Raw genomic sequence first — 20531 nt, forward strand, 5'->3', positions numbered from 1 at the left:
TGATCATATGTATATATGATCAGTCTGTAGGGCATTGTCCTGCTTGATAGGGCCTCTGCCATTCATGAGCGGACTTTGAACTTTTAAGGTATGGCTTCTAGATACATTGGCTACATAGAGTAAATAGCAATTGAGGACAGCAGTGCCAATCATTGAAAATGCTGACCTGTGAGTCCATTTAAGTGTCTTGCATTCAGCTAGGTATGCGTAAAGCTTGGTGTCTGTCAGGTCTACACCACCCATAGCATAATTGTAGGCCTCAACAATTTGTGGAACAATTTTGTCAGGTTTGCCTGTTCTCAGTTTTATAACCTACTATTGAGGAAGTAGATACAAGAAGAGGTGTTTTCTTGCCATCCTTGCAAGCCACACGTAAAAGGACCCTTTCTATGCTCCAGTTTTTCCTTTATAGAAGGTTATCCAGGGCACCAGACACCCATTGTAGGCTAGAGAGTTGTGGGGTCCTTTGACAGGCCTGACAGTACTACATTGGATCCTTCTCTCTGGTTACGGTTCATTTTCTTTATGCCTACACATACACCAAATAGTCTGGCCTATTCTTTACATATTCTCCTCTGTCCTCATACACCTGACAACACTGAGATTACCTAAAAATTCTTCTTCTCTCAAGAGGTTAACTACTGCACTGTAATTGTTTAGTGGCTACTCTCCTCTTGGTAAGGGTAGAAGATACTCTTTAGCTGGGGTAGGCAGCTCTTCTAGAAGAAGGACACTCCAAAATGAAACCATTGTTCTATAGTCTTGGGTAGTGCCATAGCCTCTGTACCATGGTCTTCACTGTCTTGAGTTATAGTTTTCTTCCTTGAGGGTACACTCGGGCACACTATTCTATCTTATATATTTTACTTTATTTTGTTAAAGTTTTTAAAGTTAAATAGGAGATATCTATTTCAATGTTGTTACTGTTCTTAATATTTTATCTTAATTTTCAATTACTTATTTTGTAGTGTCTATTTCCTTTCCTCACTGGGCTATTTTCCCTGTTGGAGCCCCTGGGTTATAGCATCCTGCTTCTCCAACTAGGATTGTAGCTTAGCAAGTAATAATAATAATAATAATAATAATAATAGACAAGTCTCAGTTGCTGTTGTGTTATTTTGCCAAAGATCTGGAAACAGCTCAAGTGAAGAAAAGTAATTGTCAAGTCTTAGGTGATGACCACGATGAAATAAAGCTGCTTTCTCATGAATCCTCATGACATGGTCATGTGTGGCCCCATTACTTGCTTACCAACTGTTCCCCTGTATACCTCAAGCGCATGAAGCTTGTTTTTGGCTAATACAATCGCATATGAGGGGTCTTCCCTCTAAAACCAATAAGGCTTTCACCAATGGATATTTTTCTCTCTGGGTTTTTAATGACTTTTGAAAGTTTTTTATAGGTTTTAAAGGCAACTCATGAATGGCAAAGGCAAGGGACAGTGACAATGCCATATCAAGCAGAACAATGCTCTAGAGACTGACCATATATGCATATAATCAGCGCCCAAGCTCCCTCTCCACCCAAGCTAGGACCAAGGAGGCCCAGGCTATGGCTGCTGATGACTTAGCAGATGGACCTATACATTCTCTCAAACCCACTATCTTTAGCTCATAAGGATGGTGAGGTTGCGGCGACCAAAGAAACTAACAAGCTTGAGAAGGACTTGAACCCCCGTCTGGCGTTCACCAGTCAGGGACATTACCATATCGGCCACCACAACCCTAAGAAAAGACCAATAACTGGTTGTATTTTATGCAATTTATATGCTGGGTGATCTGGTTGTGGAATTTTTCAATTATCTGCAAAATGCAAAACTTGAGTAAAAGTTCAAACCTCTATTGAAGTGGTTAGCGAACCACGGTGTTGCCTGCCTTAGATTTGTACAACCCCAGTAAGACCTCAGCGTTGGTTTCTTGATAAGCCCCATATTCAAAATAACCGCTAAGAAAGCCAATATTTCATTCACAAATGTTTGACCTTGTTCGATCTATAAGTTGACCATAGACCACTTGTTTTTTTTTTTTTTTTTTTTTTTTTTTTATACTCAGTATGGCACTGTATCCATTGACTTGCATACATATTAGTTTCATCAACAATTTTCTGAACAAAACTATCTGTAACAAGAGTAATGAGAGATTTCTGACCTCCGCCAAAGGATGACGTTGACATAAAACAAAGCAAATCGAGATCTAGCATCCAGACGGGAACCGGATCATCTCCAAAGGTTATGGAATCGCCCATGGCCTAAGATTTATCTGGGGTGAAAATTTCGTCAAAATCCGTTCATTTGTTTTGACGTAGCCTAATCTCCAAAATTGTGAAGAATACAAATCCGAATCTAGAAACCGGATATGGAACCGGATCATTTCCGAAGGTTAATTGAGTCGCCCATGGTCTAAGATCTTTCTGTGGTGGAGATTTAGTCAAAATCTGTCAATGTGTTTTAACGTAATCTTAAAATTGTGCAAAATGCAAATCCGGATCTAGATTCCGGATTCAGTTCATCTCCAAAATTTAATGGGGTCGTCCATGACCTAAGATCTGCCTGTATTGAAAATTTCGTCAAAATCCGTTGAGTAGTTTTGACGTAATCTTGTCCACAGACAGACACACTCAGACAAATAAATATAACCTCCTTGGCAGAGGTAATAAATACTTTCAGGCATTCTATCAGTTGTGCATCATGTTATTGGGGGATGGTTTGGTCCACAATGGCCTGTGAAACCTACAGTTGGTGGCCCAGACCTGCATTCAGTCTACCTCATCACTATCCTGATTAAAACCATAACTTTCATCAACTGATTCATCATCAGTCTCACTTTCATACTAATATATATATATATATATATATATATATATATATATATATATATATATGCATATATATACACATATATAATATATATGTGTGTATATGTATGTATATATGTATATGTATATGTATATATATATATATATATATATATATATATATATATATATATATATATATATAATGACAGAAAATAGATGGACATTAAGAATAACAGAATGTGTCCCTCGAGTATAAAGGAAGCAGGGGAAGGAAGAGAAGACAATGGATTGACGAACTAAGAAAGTTTACAGGCGTAGACTGGCACAGAAAGACCATAAATAGAGGTGAGAGGAAGGACATATTTGAGGCTTTTGTTCTGCAGTGTTCATTTGTTACATCGGAAAATATTCAAGTGAAACACATGGCCTATCCTGCAATATATATATATATATATATATATATATATATATATATATATATATATATATATTATATATATATATATATATATATATATTATATATATGATTCCCTAAAATCGTGCCGAATTAAAAATAATACTCCTTAAAATAGTACAAAATTAAAACATTATTCAATAAAATAGTATAGAATGAAATATGCTTCTAAAAGTAAATATAAACGTATGGATAAAGAAACATTTTCGTTGGAGACCTGTACTCACGTGCGTGTGTTTACATCCAGATGTCAAAACGATTTTACAAAGGTCGTGATAGACCTGGAAAACGGTTTCGTTTAGTTTTGCTTTCATAGTAGTTCACCTGAATTTTAATTTAGCATTTCATTGAATAAACTATCACTGAATAACGGTAAACGCCCATATACAAATTTTACTTAGACAACGAAAACACAACAAATCCGCTAACTCAACGTTTTGGCAAAAGGATCGTCTTTGTAATGAAATCCAGGTGTTCATCGCTTTGCCATAACATTTTTCCTTCACTACAAAACACACGAAACGTTCTTGAATCACAAGAAGCCATTATAATCTTAAATCTTGGTTTCTAAATTCTAGATATTACGTAAAATATATCGTTAATAAGTTAAATTACACAGACGTAACTCCGGCGCCAGACACTTAAATTTGGAACTTCGGGCTGGGTACCCAAGTTGAGGTATAGCCTTTGCAACGGCGCCTCTAAAAAACCTGTCCTTTTTATCTTTCCTTTAAACTGTTTCGTCTTTTCCTCCACATCAGGTTTAATGTTTATATTATTTTCTAAATTTCATGCACTGAATAAAAATTATCCTATTATTTTCGTTAGGTTGTTGAAGATAGATTATTTCATTCTTCTCGTTTCTATATTCCTGGCAGAAAAGGGTCAAATCTTTTTCCTCATTTTCACAAAAATTACAGTTTACAACCCCCTCATTGGGTCTATTTACAATGTTTAGTTTTAACGTATTAGTTCTTACTCTAAAAGTATCACTGATTCAAATTTTTGTCATATATTCCTTTAATTTCGTTCTTCCACGTTCTATATATTTCCTAGCTCACTTTTTACTTTCTATTTCTTCTTTCCAATTTTCTGGCTTCGGATTTTATTTCTGTCTTGGCCATTCTTCTTATCTGCCTTATATCTAGATTTGATTCTTCCAAGTGCTTTGCTGGTTGATTTCACTATCTTCCTTCTTTTTCTTGAATATCCAAGATTAGTTTTCAGTATTTCTTTCTTCACATTCAGGGCACGGTTTATGTACTGGCACCTATTATTTTCCAATATACCCCATTCTCCATCCTTTGTAGTCTCTCTTTTTCAATTTCTGTTAAACTTATAATGCTTGTTCCATACAAAATAGATGGTACTTTATTGCAACTTTTCTATAATAAAGGATACTTTCAATGCCAAAACAAAAGCTAATCGCGTATTGGTTGCTACTTTAGGATTCGGAATCAGATAGCCAATCATAAGGAAGCGTTATTGTAACGTTTCAAAGGCCACCAAAATTGTCTAGTGGGGACGTGAGAGTGTTGACAGAACTTTATAAATTTTATATTCTTTTAACTTGTATATGGGAAAGAATACCATATATGGCAAACACTCCAATTTCGTAATGATTTATTCTTGAATGTTGCAAGGTCTCTAGGCTTTCTCAATCCGTAAATGATACAGAGGATTTTATTGTTGAAGAGAGGATTATATCTAGTTATAGCATATTTGAATACAGTAACTCTTACTTTATTTAGTGTTTTGATAGCTATGGTCATCTATATAAAGATAATTCTGAAATTTTGATGACCTAAGTCATACTAATAATAACGTACCCTTAAGAGAAAATGTTGAATATAAGATCGTCTTCATCAGTCCTATGACATGAAACCCGTAGTATGGCAGAAGACATCTCTCTCTCTCTCTCTCTCTCTCTCTCTCTCTCTCTCTCTCTCTCTCTCTCTCTCTCTCTCTCCAGTCCATAACTTAAGTCCATAGTTTGTGGTGCTAGGCGCTGAGAGGAAAGAAGAGAAAGAGAGTGTGTTAAAAACGAATTACTTTTAGACACAAAACAAACTCCAAATTTAGGCTACTTACTTTACCACAAAAATTCTTAATTAGGCAAAGAGAAATAAGCAGCGATTAGAAAGCGAGCCGACAGATCTCAACGAGGAAAAAATTTTCTTGAACAATTTGCGCAGTTAACGAACCGCGCACTAAACAAGTACTTCAGTTGTATAGATTGTTTGTGCATTAAGCAATAAACAAATAATCAAACACGTAAGTGTGCAGCAGTAGATCAGTAGATTTTCTTCTTAAATAAATAGAGATTTTTCCGTTCTCGCCCTGACCTTAAAACCTTGTAACCAAGAAGTAGCCTCCTACTTTTCACTGAACCAGCTGCAGTACCTGTTTCGCCATTTCTTTACAGGACGCACCATCTCTTATGCATTACACTGTTTCACTATCTTGAATTCATTGCACCGTTGCAATATCTCTTATTTTGGCACCGTTGCACTATCTTAAATTCACTGCACTGTTGCACTATCTTGAATTCATTGCACTGTTGCACTATCTTGAATTTATTGCACTGTTGCACTTTCTTGAATTCGTTGCACTGTTGCACTATTTTTAATTTATTGCACTGTTGCACCATCTTGAAGTCATTGCACTTTGGCGCTATCTTGAATTCATTGCATTTTACACTATCTTTAATTCATTGCACTATTGCACTATCTATTATTCGTTGTCATGTTACACTATCTTGAATCCATTGCAATGTTTGACTGTCTTGAATTCATTGCACTGTCGCACTATCTTGAACTCATTACACTGTTGCGCTGTCTTGAATTTATTGCACTTTTGCACTATCTTGAATTCATTGAACTGTTACACTATCTTGAATTCATTGCACTGTTGCACTATCTTGAGTACATTGCACTTTTGCACTATCTCGAATTTATTGCACTGTTGTAAATCTTGAATTCATTGCACTGTTGCACTATCTCGAATTCATTGCACTGTTGCACTATCTTGAATTCATTGCACTATTGTAGGCTACTATCTTGAAATCATTACACTTTTGCACTATCTTGAATTCATTGCACTGTTGCTATTTTAGAGTTACTTTGAGATCATGATATTTTCACACGGATCTCTTTTTAATCTGAATAAACTTAGATGGTCAACAATAACCCGTTTCTTGCTTGAATGTACACTCGGGCACACTCTTCTATCTTGTTTCTCTTCCTCTTGTTGTGTTTTGAAGTTTTTATAGTTTAATTAGGAAATATTTATTTCAGTGTTGTTACTGTTATTAAAATATTTTATTTTTGTTGTTCATTACCTCTCTTGTAGTTTATTCATTTCCTTGTTTCCTTTCCTCATTGGGCTATTTTTTCTTGTCGAAACCCTTGTACTTAAAGTATCCCTTCTTTTCCACGTAGGGTTGTAGCTCACCAAATAGTAATGATAATAATAATAACTCACATCACATTTTTACACTATATTATTATTATCATTATCATTATTATTATTATTATTATTATTATTATTATTATTAGCCCTAGTTGGAAAAGTATGATTCTATAAGCCCAGTGGCTCCAACAGGGAGAAATAGACCAGTGGGAAAAATGAAATTGAAATAAATGAACTACAAAAAAAGTAATGAACACTACTAAATATTTTAAGAATAATAACAATATTGAAATTAATCTTTCACATATAAACTATAAAGGCTTGAAAAACAAAACAGGCAAAGAAATAAGATAGATAATTAGGTTAGAATAATTAATCAAAAAATTAATTATTAAAAAAAGGAAGAGCCAACAAGAAACGTATTAGTGGAAAATCCCACAAGATATCAATACTTAAAATATCATGAGATAAAGGAAACCATGTTATCTTCTGCTATCTTATCTTAGCTCTAATAAAAGCCTGCGCAAAATATTACTTTCAAATTTATTCATAAGATGTCGTTTGGAACAACGCCAAGAAACTGAATGAGGAAGTCCCGCAAATCTTTCCAAAAAAGGCTTTTGTCTTACCAGCTCGTCTCTGCTTTTCAAATCATAGTCTACTAAAACCAGAAGGTGAAACTACGAGAAATTATTATCCTCTGTCGAGGGGGTAATTACCTAATTGCAGAGCGCAATAACTACGGGTAATTGAATGGCAGAAACTGTATCTTATGGTTTTGCATTCAGAGCATGCAACTTGATTACGTCTTGACTATAAGTATATAAATACTGTAACCATTTTGGAGGTACTAATATCTTATTAAATTACGCAGTCAAAGCTTATATCATATATATATATATATATATATATATATATATATATATATATATATATATAGCTTAATTAGAATACCAATATTGATTATCCATTTTAAGTTATATATATATATATATATATATATATATATATATATATATAACTTAAAATGGATAATCAATATTGGTATTCTAATTAAGCTATATATATATATATATATATATATATATATATATATATATATATATATATATAAATCATTATCATCATCACCATCATTATCATCATCATCATCACCTACGCCTATTGACGCAAAAGGCCTCGATTAGATTTCGCCAGTCTACGGGGTAGAACGCATATATCATGTTGTATACCATAAGATATGCAATTGAATTATGCTCATCTTGGTTATAGTTTCCTGCAAATCAGATAAGAACTGGCCATGATATCGCAAAAAGACGTATATATATATATATATATATATATATATATATATATATATATATATATATGTGTGTGTGTGTGTGTGTGTGTGTATGTACAGTATATATATATATATATATATATATATATATATATATATATATATATATTTATGTATATATATATATGTATGTATATATACATGTATTGTATGTGTATATATACATATATATATATATATATATATATATTAAAAGGTCTGACAGTAACAAAGAGTATGAATTCAGTACACGAAACTAATATTTTAGCACAAAAATGATTGAAGATAGTAGGCCTATTCATTATTTGTTAAAGAATTCCATCGACTGCAGACTGGTTTAGGTGGAATTTCGTAAACCGCAAACCACGAGAAAAATGATAATGTATTTCATCTTTTTCTGTAAAGGTTTTTTGTTCATTAAATTTTCTGATTTAAGTAAATAACAACAGATTGAAATTATCATTTGTTAATTATCTCTTGCATCTAATCCGTTGGTTATACAGAGATTGCAGATGTCCTTTAGCTCTAAGCTGGAATCACACTAGGCTTTTCTTAGCCGGCAGCGAGCCGTTACTGCCCAAAATGTAAAGCGTGAAAGATTGATGCTTGAGATATTAGCTTCCCCAAGATCTGCATTATAGACTTTGGGACGGGAAGCAGCGCGTATAAACTACGAGCATGACGTCAGATGTAAACACACAAGATGGCGGCTGCAAATAGGACGTGCAATCTTGGGTCCAACAAGCCTTAAGATATAATGAAAATCTAATTTGATTATCCTGTGGTAGTTGTAGAATTCTTCAATTCACGTAATATACCGATAATACATATTACTGTAACAGCTAGAAAATATCTGGGTGTCATGATGACATCAGCCGATCGGCTTCGTTTAACTTTTTCCCATTTGCTCCTCAAACTGCAAGATCATAGGTTGAGGCTACAACTCTTTCGCTCGCCATCATCGGCTGGAGGATGGCGAAAACCTCGAGCAAGAAATAACCAGTATGATTCCACCATTAAAGGGAACGGAACTATCATAAAAGTTGCGCTACAGTTGAGTTAGGACAAGTAAATCAATGACTATTGTTCTGAAAGTGGCTTTGAATATAGCCGCAATTATGAGAAACTGTCGGATTATTTGGATTCTCTCTTTCATTGCCTCATCTATACACTGTTGAAAAACCGTAATTTTGATCGGAAATTCTCCCTTATTAAAAATCAATTTTTAATTATATTATTTATACAAAGATATTTGGAGTCCCACCGAGACATAAGTCCGGGCTATTGTTCATAAGTCATGGACCACGATTGGCAATGTATATTTAGATAAGTCGTTGATGTTGGTTTCAATGGTTCGTAGGATGAAAAAAAAACACTTCTGTATTTATTCTTTATTTTCTTTCATTAATTCCCTTATCAAATAAAACCAATTCTTGCTGATGTGACTTAGAATATCTTTAATTAGTGTAGAGTTTTTATAACGACACAATGATTAATATCCGTTTTACATTCCTTGGCCTCTCATGAAATACATGTGCGTAAAAACATTTGTTGCAAGTTTGAACTTTTGAGATAAAAGATGGTCTTATATCCCCTCCCCTCTCCCCCCAAAAAGAAAGAAATTGGCTAGAGATTTCCTGATAATCTTGGAATTTCACATGACAATTATTGTTGCCATATGCGTTGTTTATAATATATGTCCCCGCGTGACGTAATAACATGTGCCAGATGTTTAACTGCGGTCTTCCCGAGTGAGTGCCACTGTAGGTTATGTGGTCAACCAGGAATTTTACTGTTATGAAATGCATAATTCGAAAGTTTAACATTATCTTATCATTCTTTTATTTGTAATTTTATGAAATACAACCATTGATGAGGAATAAGAAAATTATAATTAATTAATTATTAAATTTCTGAGCACAAAAAATCTAAACAGAAACACTTCTAAAGCCTATTATTATTATTATTATTATTATTATTATTATTATTATTATTATTATTGTTGTTGTTGTTGTTGTTGTCATTATTATTATTGTTGTTGTTGTTGTTATTATCATTATTGTTGTTGTTGTTGTTATTATTATTATTATTATTATTATTCATGAAGACGATCCCTCTACGCCAATCCTCTTAACCATTAGGAAGGTAATTCTGTATCTACATTAGAGTCGCAATAATACCTCTCACGGCAGGTACAAATTTTACGAACAAAGCCTAAAATTACTGGTAATTACAACTTTAATTAGAGAGGACCCAAAAGGATCATCAATTGTCAGTTCACCGTCACCTTCGGTGCAAAGTCAGCCCCGATTTCTAATCTGACCTCAGCTGTGTGTGGAATTTGTTGACATTAATTTCGTTTCCTCATTTTTTTTTTCTCTATTTCGTCATCATCCTCCTCTTCTTCATTTCTTTCTTCACCTCTTCTTATTCCTTTTTCACATTTTTATCCTCATCCAAAAAAAAAATTAATTGATTTTACATCATCCATGATTTTTCTTGTTATATAATCCTGATGAAAATGTCCCATAAATCATGATGAACTAATAGACTGGCTCTCTATTTCAACCAAACAAAAAGAAAAAAAGAAAAACGTTAATGAAATTAAGACTCATTGCACAGCGCTATAAGATCCAAATTAGCTTACATCTAACGAAATATACCAGAGCTAATGAGAGATAGGTGTAATATTCTCAGCCATTTAACAAAGTAAACGATAAATAGAAAATATTTAGACCCACGAAGCAACAATTACCTTTATTTATGGCCGGTAGCTTTAGAGAATAGCTCTTTCATTGACGAGATGCATTGGGAGAAAATAACAAGGAGAAAGCTAGCAATTTTAGGCCTTATAGAGTGATTCATTACGGTCCATTTACTCTGAGTTTTCTCTGAGACTCTATAGTATATATGCGCTTTCTACCGTTCACTTTTTTATCCGCCATTGTTGTTTACATGCGAGTCATGCAACTTTTCCTTGGAGTTAGGATGATAATTATATGATCGCTTCATTGCACGTGATAATTATAGAACGAAGAAAGGCGAAAAAAGAGTTTTATTTCATTGCCTTTACTTTTTGAGTGTCTTTGCGATGGCTAGTCGTGCAGTGGAAAAGAAAAGACCGAGTGTATAATTTATACATGAGAACGAAATAAGTTTATTCAGAATGTACACGTGTTTCCTCTCACTCAGGTTAAATATTCGTTCAGGAATCTATATATTTTACTGAAGCAGTCCTAAAAAACAAGTTTAATTTATGGTTGAATAGGTTTATATATGAAAAAAATAATGATCTTAGGTAAATAGCTGGTGTAAATATATTAGGAAAAGATGACTTAGGTAAGCAGTTGGTGTAAATACATCAAGAAAAGATGACAGTAGGCAAGCAGTTGGTGTGAATATATTAGGAAAACATGACAGTAGGTAAGCAGTTGGTGTAAATATATTAGGAAAGGATGAAAGTATGCAAGCATTTGGTGTAAATTTATTAGGAAAAGATGACAGTAGGTAAGAAATTGGTGTAAATATATTAGGAAAAGATGACAGTAGGTAAGCAGTTGGTGTAAATATGTCAGGAAAAGATGACAGTAGGCAAGCAGTTGGTGTGAATATATTAGGAAAAGATGACAGTAGGTAAGCAGTTGGTGTAAATATGTCAGGAAAAGATAACAGTAGGCAAGCAGTTGGTGTGAATATATTAGGGAAACATGACAGTAGGTAAGCAGTTGGTGTAAATATATTAGGAAAAGATGACAGTAGGTAAGCAGTTGGTGTAAATATGTCAGGAAAAGATAACAGTAGGCAAGCAGTTGGTGTGAATATATTAGGGAAACATGACAGTAGGTAAGCAGTTGGTGTAAATATATTAGGAAAAGATGACAGCAGGTAAGCAGTTGGTGTAAATATAATATGAAAATATTACAGTATGCAAGCAGTTGGTGTAAATATATTAGGAAAAGATGACAGTAGGCAAGCAGTTGGTGTGAATATATTAGGAAAAGATGACAGTAGGTAAGCAGTTGGTGTAAATATGTCAGGAAAAGATAACAGTAGGCAAGCAGTTGGTGTGAATATATTAGGGAAACATGACAGTAGGTAAGCAGTTGGTGTAAATATATTAGGAAAAGATGACAGAAGGTAAGCAGTTGGTGTAAATATATTAGGAAAAGATGACAGTAGGTAAGCAGTTGGTGTAAATATATTAGGAAAAGATGACAGAAGGTAAGCAGTTGGTGTAAATATATTAGGAAAAGATGACAGTAGGTAAGCAGTTGGTGTAAATATATTAGGAAAAGATGACAGAAGGTAAGCAGTTGGTGTAAATATATTAGGAAAAGATGACAGTAGGTAAGCAGTTGATGTAAATATATTAGGAAAAGATGACAGTAGGTAAGCAGTTGGTGTAAATATATTAGGAAAAGATGACAGTAGGTAAGCAGTTGGTGTAAATATATTAGGAAAAGATGACAGAAGGTAAGCAGTTGGTGTAAATATATTAGGAAAAGATGACAGAAGGTAAGCAGTTGGTGTAAATATATTAGGAAAAGATGACAGTAGGTAAGCAGTTGGTGTAAATATATTAGGAAAAGATGACAGAAGGTAAGCAGTTGGTGTAAATATATTAGGAAAAGATGACAGAAGGTAAGCAGTTGGTGTAAATATATTAGGAAAAGATGACAGTAGGTAAGCAGTTGGTGTAAATATACACGAAAATATAATGGGTTTTTAGAAAATTAAACTTAAAGCTACTGGAGAGAGAGAGAGAGAGAGAGAGAGAGAGAGAGAGAGAGAGAGAGAGAGAGAGAGAGAGAGAGAGAGAGAGAGAGAGGTTAGCTAGCTTTAAAGTAGCACTTGGAATACTTGAAGTTTTATCTTTGTTTAGTATTAGGAAAAGAGGATAGTCGGACAGATATGATTGGAGAACAAAGTCCTGTTTCTGGACGAGCAGACAAATGCAATGAAAAAGAAGAAATTCAGCAAAGCCGTTAATGTCAAAATCTACATAAAACATAATTCCTTCTCCCCTACCCCCTTCCCCTCACCCAACCAAGACTTCTCCTAGCCTTTAATCAAGCCTTTCATCTGTCTCTCTCTCAGATCCCCGGGTGCAGTGGAGAGGAACAGCCAGATCTGTGGAATCCGACGCAACGCGGTACCGGATGCCATCATCAGAATCGTCGGGGGATCCCCGGCTGAGGACCGTAAGTTCTTTTACAGTACAGCTACAGCCTAGGGGGATAGGATAGGTGGGGGAGGGGAGGGGGAATTAGGATTTTAGAAGGATTCGAGGGGAAACTATTAAAATTAAGTACAGTGAGAGGTTCAAAAGAGTGGGGCAGACCCAATAGTTTTTTTTTTTTTTTTTTTTTTTTTTTGTGGCAACATCATGCCTTGTGGACAGTGCTCTCATTTCCAAGGTGATTAGCTCAGATTAGTTATTTTGGTTGATTTAAGGGAATTTCTAGAGTAATAGTACTTTCAAAGAAAATTGAAGGTAATTTCTTTAAGTAATCTTTTGATTATAGAGTAACATTGTGTATCTAAAATCTATCTTTCAGATTTCAAGAAAACAGAGAGCTTTTGTTAATCATGATATAATTGTTTTGCGTTTTTATGATGTTTTTAGTATTTAAGGTAATTTCTTCTAAACTTGAGGTCATTTCTAAGGCAATCCCTTGAGCATCATATGAGAGTCCTGCTTGTGATTTTTCTCGCCAGCCTCCGAGGGACTTGTTTTTTCAATACCAATGGCGAAAATGATAAGAAGAAGAAGGTAAAAGAAATATCCTAAGGAGATTATCATCAGGAAGAAATGATGAGAATATTGGGAGCAAGACTCCAACAGACTTTTTTTTAATGAAAAAGTTTTGTTGGAGTCTTGCTCCCAATATTCTCATCATTTCTTCCTGATTATAATCGCATCATCTTTCTTTTTCATTATTCTTCTTATCATCTCCGCCATTGGTATTGTCTTACTTTCTTGCTTGGTAGATTACTCTAAACTAGGACAGGATTAAATGGCAGCACGGGATTAAAAATGAGACTATAAGAGAGATTACTCGAGTGCCATATAAGGATGGGATCATGATGAGGGGTAGATGGAGATGGTTTGGGCATGCTCATTGCACTCCCCTAGAGAGATTAGTTCACCAAATTTTCAACTTGGCTCCACAAGCCACTAGAAGAGTTTGAAGACCCAGACCTTCATGGCTGAGGACTATGAAGCGTGAAGTAAGAGAGGACGATTGGAGAAGTATTGATTTAAAAGCTCAAGATAGAGATGACTGGGAAATCTAACCGAGGCCCTTTGCGTCAATAGGCGTGGGAGGAGATGATGATGAGGTTGGAACACGGGCTCTCGCGTTGGTAGCCCGTTGCCAATATTGTCTTAAAAACATCCTGGATATTGATGAACTATTTATCATAGAAAACTATAAATAAATATTAACTATAAAAGGGTTCCCTTATGATTAAACTGCAGATTCGAAATGTTTTTAACATGATTTTCAAATATCATTTTTAAATTTCCAATATTATTACCTCCCCAAATTTCTTACATTCCAGTAACTGGCTAAAGAAACAAATTGTTGTAGAGCCTACGTGATCTTTCTCAACTAAAAGTACAAACTTGCAGCAAATGTTTTTATGTTGAATAGGCTGACATAAATATCTTTCTTATAGTTTATATATGAAAGATCTATTCTAATGTTGTTACTCTTCTCAAAATATTTCATTTCAATTATTCATTACTTCTTATACACTTTATTTATTTCTTTATTTCCTTTCCTCAGAAGAACGTTTTTCCCTGTTGGGGCCCCTGGGCTTATGCCCAGTGGCCCCAACAGGAAAAATAGCCCGGTGAGGAAAGGAAGCAAGGAAAAATAAAATATTTTAAGAACAATAACAACATGAAAATATATATTTCCTATAAAAACTATAAAAACTTTAACAAAACATGAGCAAGAGAAATTAGATAGAAAAGTGTGCCTGATTGTACCCTCAAGCAAGAGAACTCTAACCCAAGAGACCATGGATGTTTCCTTCAGGATATCAGCATCATCGTTTTGCGCATTAAAAAGGATTTTGATTATAATTATAATTTTATGACAGTTACCCATTACGGAAATTATAACATTATTATTATTATTATTATTATTATTATTATTATTATTATTATTATTATTATTATTACTTGCTAAGCTACAACCCTAGTTGGAAAAGCAATATGCTATAAGCCCAAGGGTTCCAATAAAGAATTAGCTAAGTGAAGAAAGGAAATGAGGAAACAAATAGACTACAAGAGTAGTAATTAACAATCAAAATAAAATATTCTATGAATTGTGACAACATTAGAATAAATCTTTCATATATAAACTATAAAAATCTTCAAAAGAAAGGGGGAAGAGAAACAAGATAGGTAGTGGGTTAGCCAGGGCACCAGCCACCCGTTGAGATACTACGCTAGAGAGTTATGGGGTCCTTGACTGACCAGAGAACTACATTGGGACCTTTTCTCAGGTTACGGTTCATTTTCTCTTTGCCTACACATACACCGAATAGTCTGGCCTATTCTTTACATATTCTCCTCTGTCCTCATACACCTGCCAACACTGAGATTACAAAATAATTCTTCCTCACTCAATAGGTAATTGTTCAGTGGCCACTTTCCTCTTGGTAAGGGTAGAAAATACTCTTTAGCTATGGTAAGCAGCTCTTCTAGGAGAAGGACACTCCAAAATCAAACCATTGTTCTCTAGTCTTGGGTAGTGCCATAGCCTCTGTACCATGGTCTTCCTCCGTCTTGGGGTAGAGTTCTCTTGCTTGAGGGTACACCCGGGCACACTATTCTATCTTATTTCCCTTCCTCTTGTTATTTTGAACTTTTTTTTTTATAGTTTATACATGAAAGATTCATTTAATGTTACTATTGTTCTTAAACTTCTCTTGTAGTTTATTTCCTTATTTCCTTTCCTCACTGAGCTATTTTCCCTGTTGGAGCACTTGGGCTTATAGTATCCTGCTTTTCCAACTAGGGTTATAGCTTAGCAAGTAATAATAATAATAATAATAATAATAATAATAATAATAATAATAATAATAATAATAACTACTTTCTTACAGATGAATTTCCCTGGCAAGTATCACTGCAATGGCGCTATAACTGGTACACCTACCATCTGTGTGGCGCCACAGTCATTGACCAGAATTGGGTGGTAACAGCTGCCCACTGCACACACCAGTTCACAGCCAAGGACCTCATTGTCGTGGCAGGAGACCACGTCCTCAAGCAGAAGGAAGGTGGGTCATATAAGGCAGTAAGATAGATAATGATTCTAAAAAAACAAATCATTATCATGTCTTGTATTCATTCATTACCTCCGCCAAGGAGGTTGTGTTTTCGAGTTAGTTTATTTATTTATTTATTTATTTGTCTGTGGACAGGATTTGTCTGTGTGTCTGTAGACAGGACTACGTCAAAACAACTCTGCGGATCTTTACGAAATTTTCACTACAGATAGATTTTAGGTCTGGACGACCCCATTAAATTTTGGAGATGATCTCTAATGTTTATATGAAATCACACAAAAATGTCTGAGAAGGAGAATGGTAATATATAGTTAATGAAAATTACAGAATTAAGGAAAGAAAAATAGCAGACAGAGCAGAATAAAAGAAACTCTTAATTGTATAAAATTCGCTTTGATATTTAGATTTCAAATATAGTTTTTAATATATCCTTTGTCATGTTAAGATAACTATCTCAATTATGTTAAAGTACTGTTACTATCTCTATGATAAAAGAAAATTAATTCATCGGTAATTACAAATAACTCATGATTAATTGTGTAAATATGTACCTCCGCCAACTAAGTTCAGAGGAAGTTATATTTTTGCCCTTGTTTGTCCACTTGTCCGTTTGTTTGTCTGTTTGTGAACTACAGTACTTCCTGGCCACAGTTTTACTCATAGAGGCATTAATTGTTATGTTGAGACCTGGAAGTGATGCAATTTTGAAACTCCTAGGTCAAAGGTCAAGGTCAAGCAAAAGGTCGTCCGAATTAACCCAAATCTTAACCCCAATTTCGTACATGGTTGTCACAGACTTCAAATACGCCTACGGTCTAAATTGATTCTGAAAAAAGGCAAGCTGGTTTCGAGAAATAAGCTGCCACGGTGGAGGTCTGCACTATCAGTTTTAAGATGCAACTAGATGTATATATCAATGGTTAACGGTTGCATTAGAACTGCGAATACATTTAAGAAACAGTGACAGTTACGTACTTCATCCTATAATCTTCATCTTTCCATCTGCAGGGACGGAACAGACCCGTTACATCGAGCGCATCGTTGAACACGAGAACTACAACACCAACACCCAAGAGAACGACATCGCTCTCATTAAACTGTCTTCTCCTTTGACGCTAGATGGCATGACAGTCTCGCCCATATGCTTGCCTCCACCATTGACAAATTTCTCTGGTATGTAGGCCTAATAATACTAGTTATTCATTTTCTTAATTAAAAAGCCTTAAAATTATACAAAAAGGAAAGCACTCACTTATCAAAGGGATTTTTGTCATGCTTATCCTTGTTTTCTTTCTTAATTGAATCAATATCCATAAAAAACTTCATTTTAACCTAACCTAACCAAACCGGACCTAACATAGCCCAATCCAACCTAACCTAAGCTAAGTATAGTTTACCTGTATTTGGTATTGGTAAACCTCATAACCTTATTCTCTCTTTGCCTTCATTATCTTATATTTTTAACGGCAAATTATATAAATTGGAAAATTTAGCAAAAATAAATAGTGTATGAACACACTTCTAAATGTGGAGCATTCGCCAATTGAATATTTCATTTTGTTTTTAAGTAGGTATTTTGGCCATCTGGTCATGAGAATTTATACATGAATGTACTGTATATTGACTTTTTTCTCTCTCTCTCTCTCTCTCTCTCTCTCTCTCTCTCTCTCTCTCTCTCTCTCTCTCTCACACACACACACACATACACACACACACATGTATATATATATATATATATATATATATATATATATATATATATATATATATATATATAATGTGTGTGCGCGTGCGAGTATCATTACTGCAAGATAATAAAACTCGTTCAGATTATCTAATTATTTCAATATTCTTGACATCAACTTTTACGGAAGAATGAAATTACTTGACATCAGAAAATCTAAATATTTAAAGCACCACTAAACTTTTAATCTTGTATATGAACTTCCCATAATATTTCCTATGTGACCTGACCTATGTCTCAATGTGACCTTAGGGGACTGCGTTGTGACCGGTTGGGGAAAAGTTACCGAGGGAGGAAGTTCCTCGGACCTGCTTCAGAAGGTGATTGTGCCCGTCATCTCGGACCAGAAGTGCCGGAGTAGCTACCGTGCCATTGGCTACACAGGACCCATCGTTGATTCCATGATTTGCGCTGGATATGAATACGGAATCAAGGACGCTTGCCAGGTGAGTCATAGATCTTTCTTCCTTAGGAAATAATGTCCTTTGATAAGAATTTAATATACTTGTTTATTATTGTTGTTATTGCTTGCTAAGCTACAACCCTAGTTGGAAAAGTGGGATGCTTGAAGCCCAGGGGCTCCAACAGGGAAAATAGCCCAGTGAGGGAAGGGAAAAAATAAATTGATTAGCAGTCATCAACTTTTTATGTTCAAATATGATTACTATTATGTATTCAAGACTTCTGAAACTTGAGAGAAAAGACTGTCAGTTATCCTGTGTCACGCTTAGTCTTCCAGCTTCAAGCCAGGAAACTAAGCATAAGGAAGTGCCCCTTTAAATTAAAAAAACGCTGGAAATCTAAAAAAAAAAAAATGAAATATTGCCGCACGACACACACTGTAAAAAGTGTAAAGAATATCAAGATTTTCCTCACATTACTGAAATAATATGCCTTAGCTCTAGAAATGTTCTAATTCTTAGCTAATGTGACTTTTCACAGGGAGATTCCGGTGGACCTTTCGTCTGCAGAGGATCCGATAACAGATATTACCTTGGAGGCATCGTCTCTTGGGGAATAGGATGTGCCAGACCTAATGTACCTGGGGTTTATACAGAGGTAAGTTTTATGAGTTTATAATTCACTCACAATTAGATCAAACTGATTATATGGTGTTTCAAGTAGTTAAGTTAACGTGGATAGACTTCTTGTATGAGGACACGACGAATAACAGTTTTCACACACACAATGTGTTTTCATTATTATTATTATTATTACTATTATTATTATTATTAGTAGTAGTAGTAGTAGTAGTAGTAGTAGTAGTAGTAGTAGTAGTAGTAGTAGTAGCTAAGCTACAACCCTAGTAGGAAAGGAAATGAATATACTATATAAAAAGTAATGAAAAACTAAATCAAAATATTTCAAGAACAGTAACAACATTGAAATAGATTTTTCATATATAAACTATAAAAAGACACTTATGTCAGCCTGTTCAACATAAAAACATTTGATGTAAGTTTGAAATTTTGAAGTTCTACCGATTCAACTACCCAAATAGGAATATCATTCCACAGCCTGGTCACAGCTGATGCTTTTAGAGGAAAACCAATTTATTCTTTTTTTTTTTCTTATCAAAGGTTAGTCGATACGTACACTGGATAAATAATGTTGTCCATGGACTAGTGCGAGTGCCTGATCGCCCAGCCAACCTCAGAGTGACAACACTCGATCAACTGGAAGAAGAAGAATCGCAGCAGGAAGATTAGAATTTCTTCTTGTATATTCCCATGAAAAAGAGAAATTAATTTCATGAAATTTCGCCACCTTTTTCTCAATTATGGGATTCTTATTTATTGGAACTGAGTGCTGTTTTGGTATGTGATCTCATTCATGGCGTGATCCCAGAAATTATCATTTTACTTTGGTATGCAATCTCAATATTTTTAAAATGTAAAAAGAAAAAAACAAGAATAATAGAAAATCTAATCGTTCTTGCTTCGTCATGCGCTCGCTTCGCTCGCGAAAAAATAAAAACATGAAGCTCCGTATGTATTGGTATGTGGTAATGTTGAGCTGTGCATGCTAACATCAATGATTGATTATTATTTCTTAGATAATTATTCCTGGTATACATTTTTAAAGAAAATCTAATGGTTCTTGCTTCACCATGAAGTGAAGTGAGATTGCTACTATGGGGTGCGATCGCATACCAAAACAGCGTCTGGAGCTGTTGCAAAATCACACATCCTTGCCACTTTTCCTTTGATATATGCAGGTTGCATCAAGTCAAATTATTTATTCAGGTTTTGTGAGCAATTCCAACGCAGTAGATGGAATTTGTAAAACGTTTTAATTTACTCTAATATTAAGTGCCAATATTTATTACTGTTGTTATTGTGAGAAATTACAATTGGCTCCCCACTGTACTGGGGCCACGGAAAGTCTCCTTCCGAAATGAGTTTTGTTACACTTTGTTAGCAGCCTTTACTAAGGTCGCACTATCTAACCTTTTTGTTATGAAGCAACAGTTGTTATTTATATTTATATCTTAGG

At 34.6% G+C, this 20531-nt stretch overlaps 1 protein-coding gene across 1 annotated transcript; it reads left to right on the top strand.

The window, feature by feature from the left end:
* Positions 1-11552: 11552 nt before the first annotated feature.
* On the top strand, positions 11553-20525 carry LOC137616761 (trypsin-1-like). The gene is made up of 8 exons (XM_068346761.1): positions 11553-11617; positions 11909-11995; positions 13082-13185; positions 16106-16282; positions 17300-17464; positions 18288-18481; positions 18978-19094; positions 19616-20525. Exons 1-8 carry the CDS (start codon positions 11553-11555, stop codon positions 19742-19744), a joined length of 1038 nt encoding a protein of 345 aa, XP_068202862.1. The 3' UTR covers positions 19745-20525.
* The last annotated feature ends 6 nt before the right edge of the window (positions 20526-20531 follow it).

Source organism: Palaemon carinicauda, chromosome 22 (assembly GCF_036898095.1).
Source record: "Palaemon carinicauda isolate YSFRI2023 chromosome 22, ASM3689809v2, whole genome shotgun sequence".
Lineage (NCBI taxonomy): Eukaryota > Metazoa > Arthropoda > Malacostraca > Decapoda > Palaemonidae > Palaemon > Palaemon carinicauda.

Excerpts from the sequence above, each read along its gene's own strand:
- LOC137616761 (XM_068346761.1), top strand. The coding sequence starts at position 11,553 with ATGTCAGGAAAAGATGACAGTAGGCAAGCAGTTGGTGTGAATATATTA. Across the intron at positions 11,996-13,081 it reads TTAGGAAAAGATGACAGTAG|ATCCCCGGGTGCAGTGGAGA; the intron begins GTAAGCAGTTGG and ends TCTCTCTCTCAG. Across the intron at positions 16,283-17,299 it reads CGTCCTCAAGCAGAAGGAAG|GGACGGAACAGACCCGTTAC; the intron begins GTGGGTCATATA and ends TTCCATCTGCAG.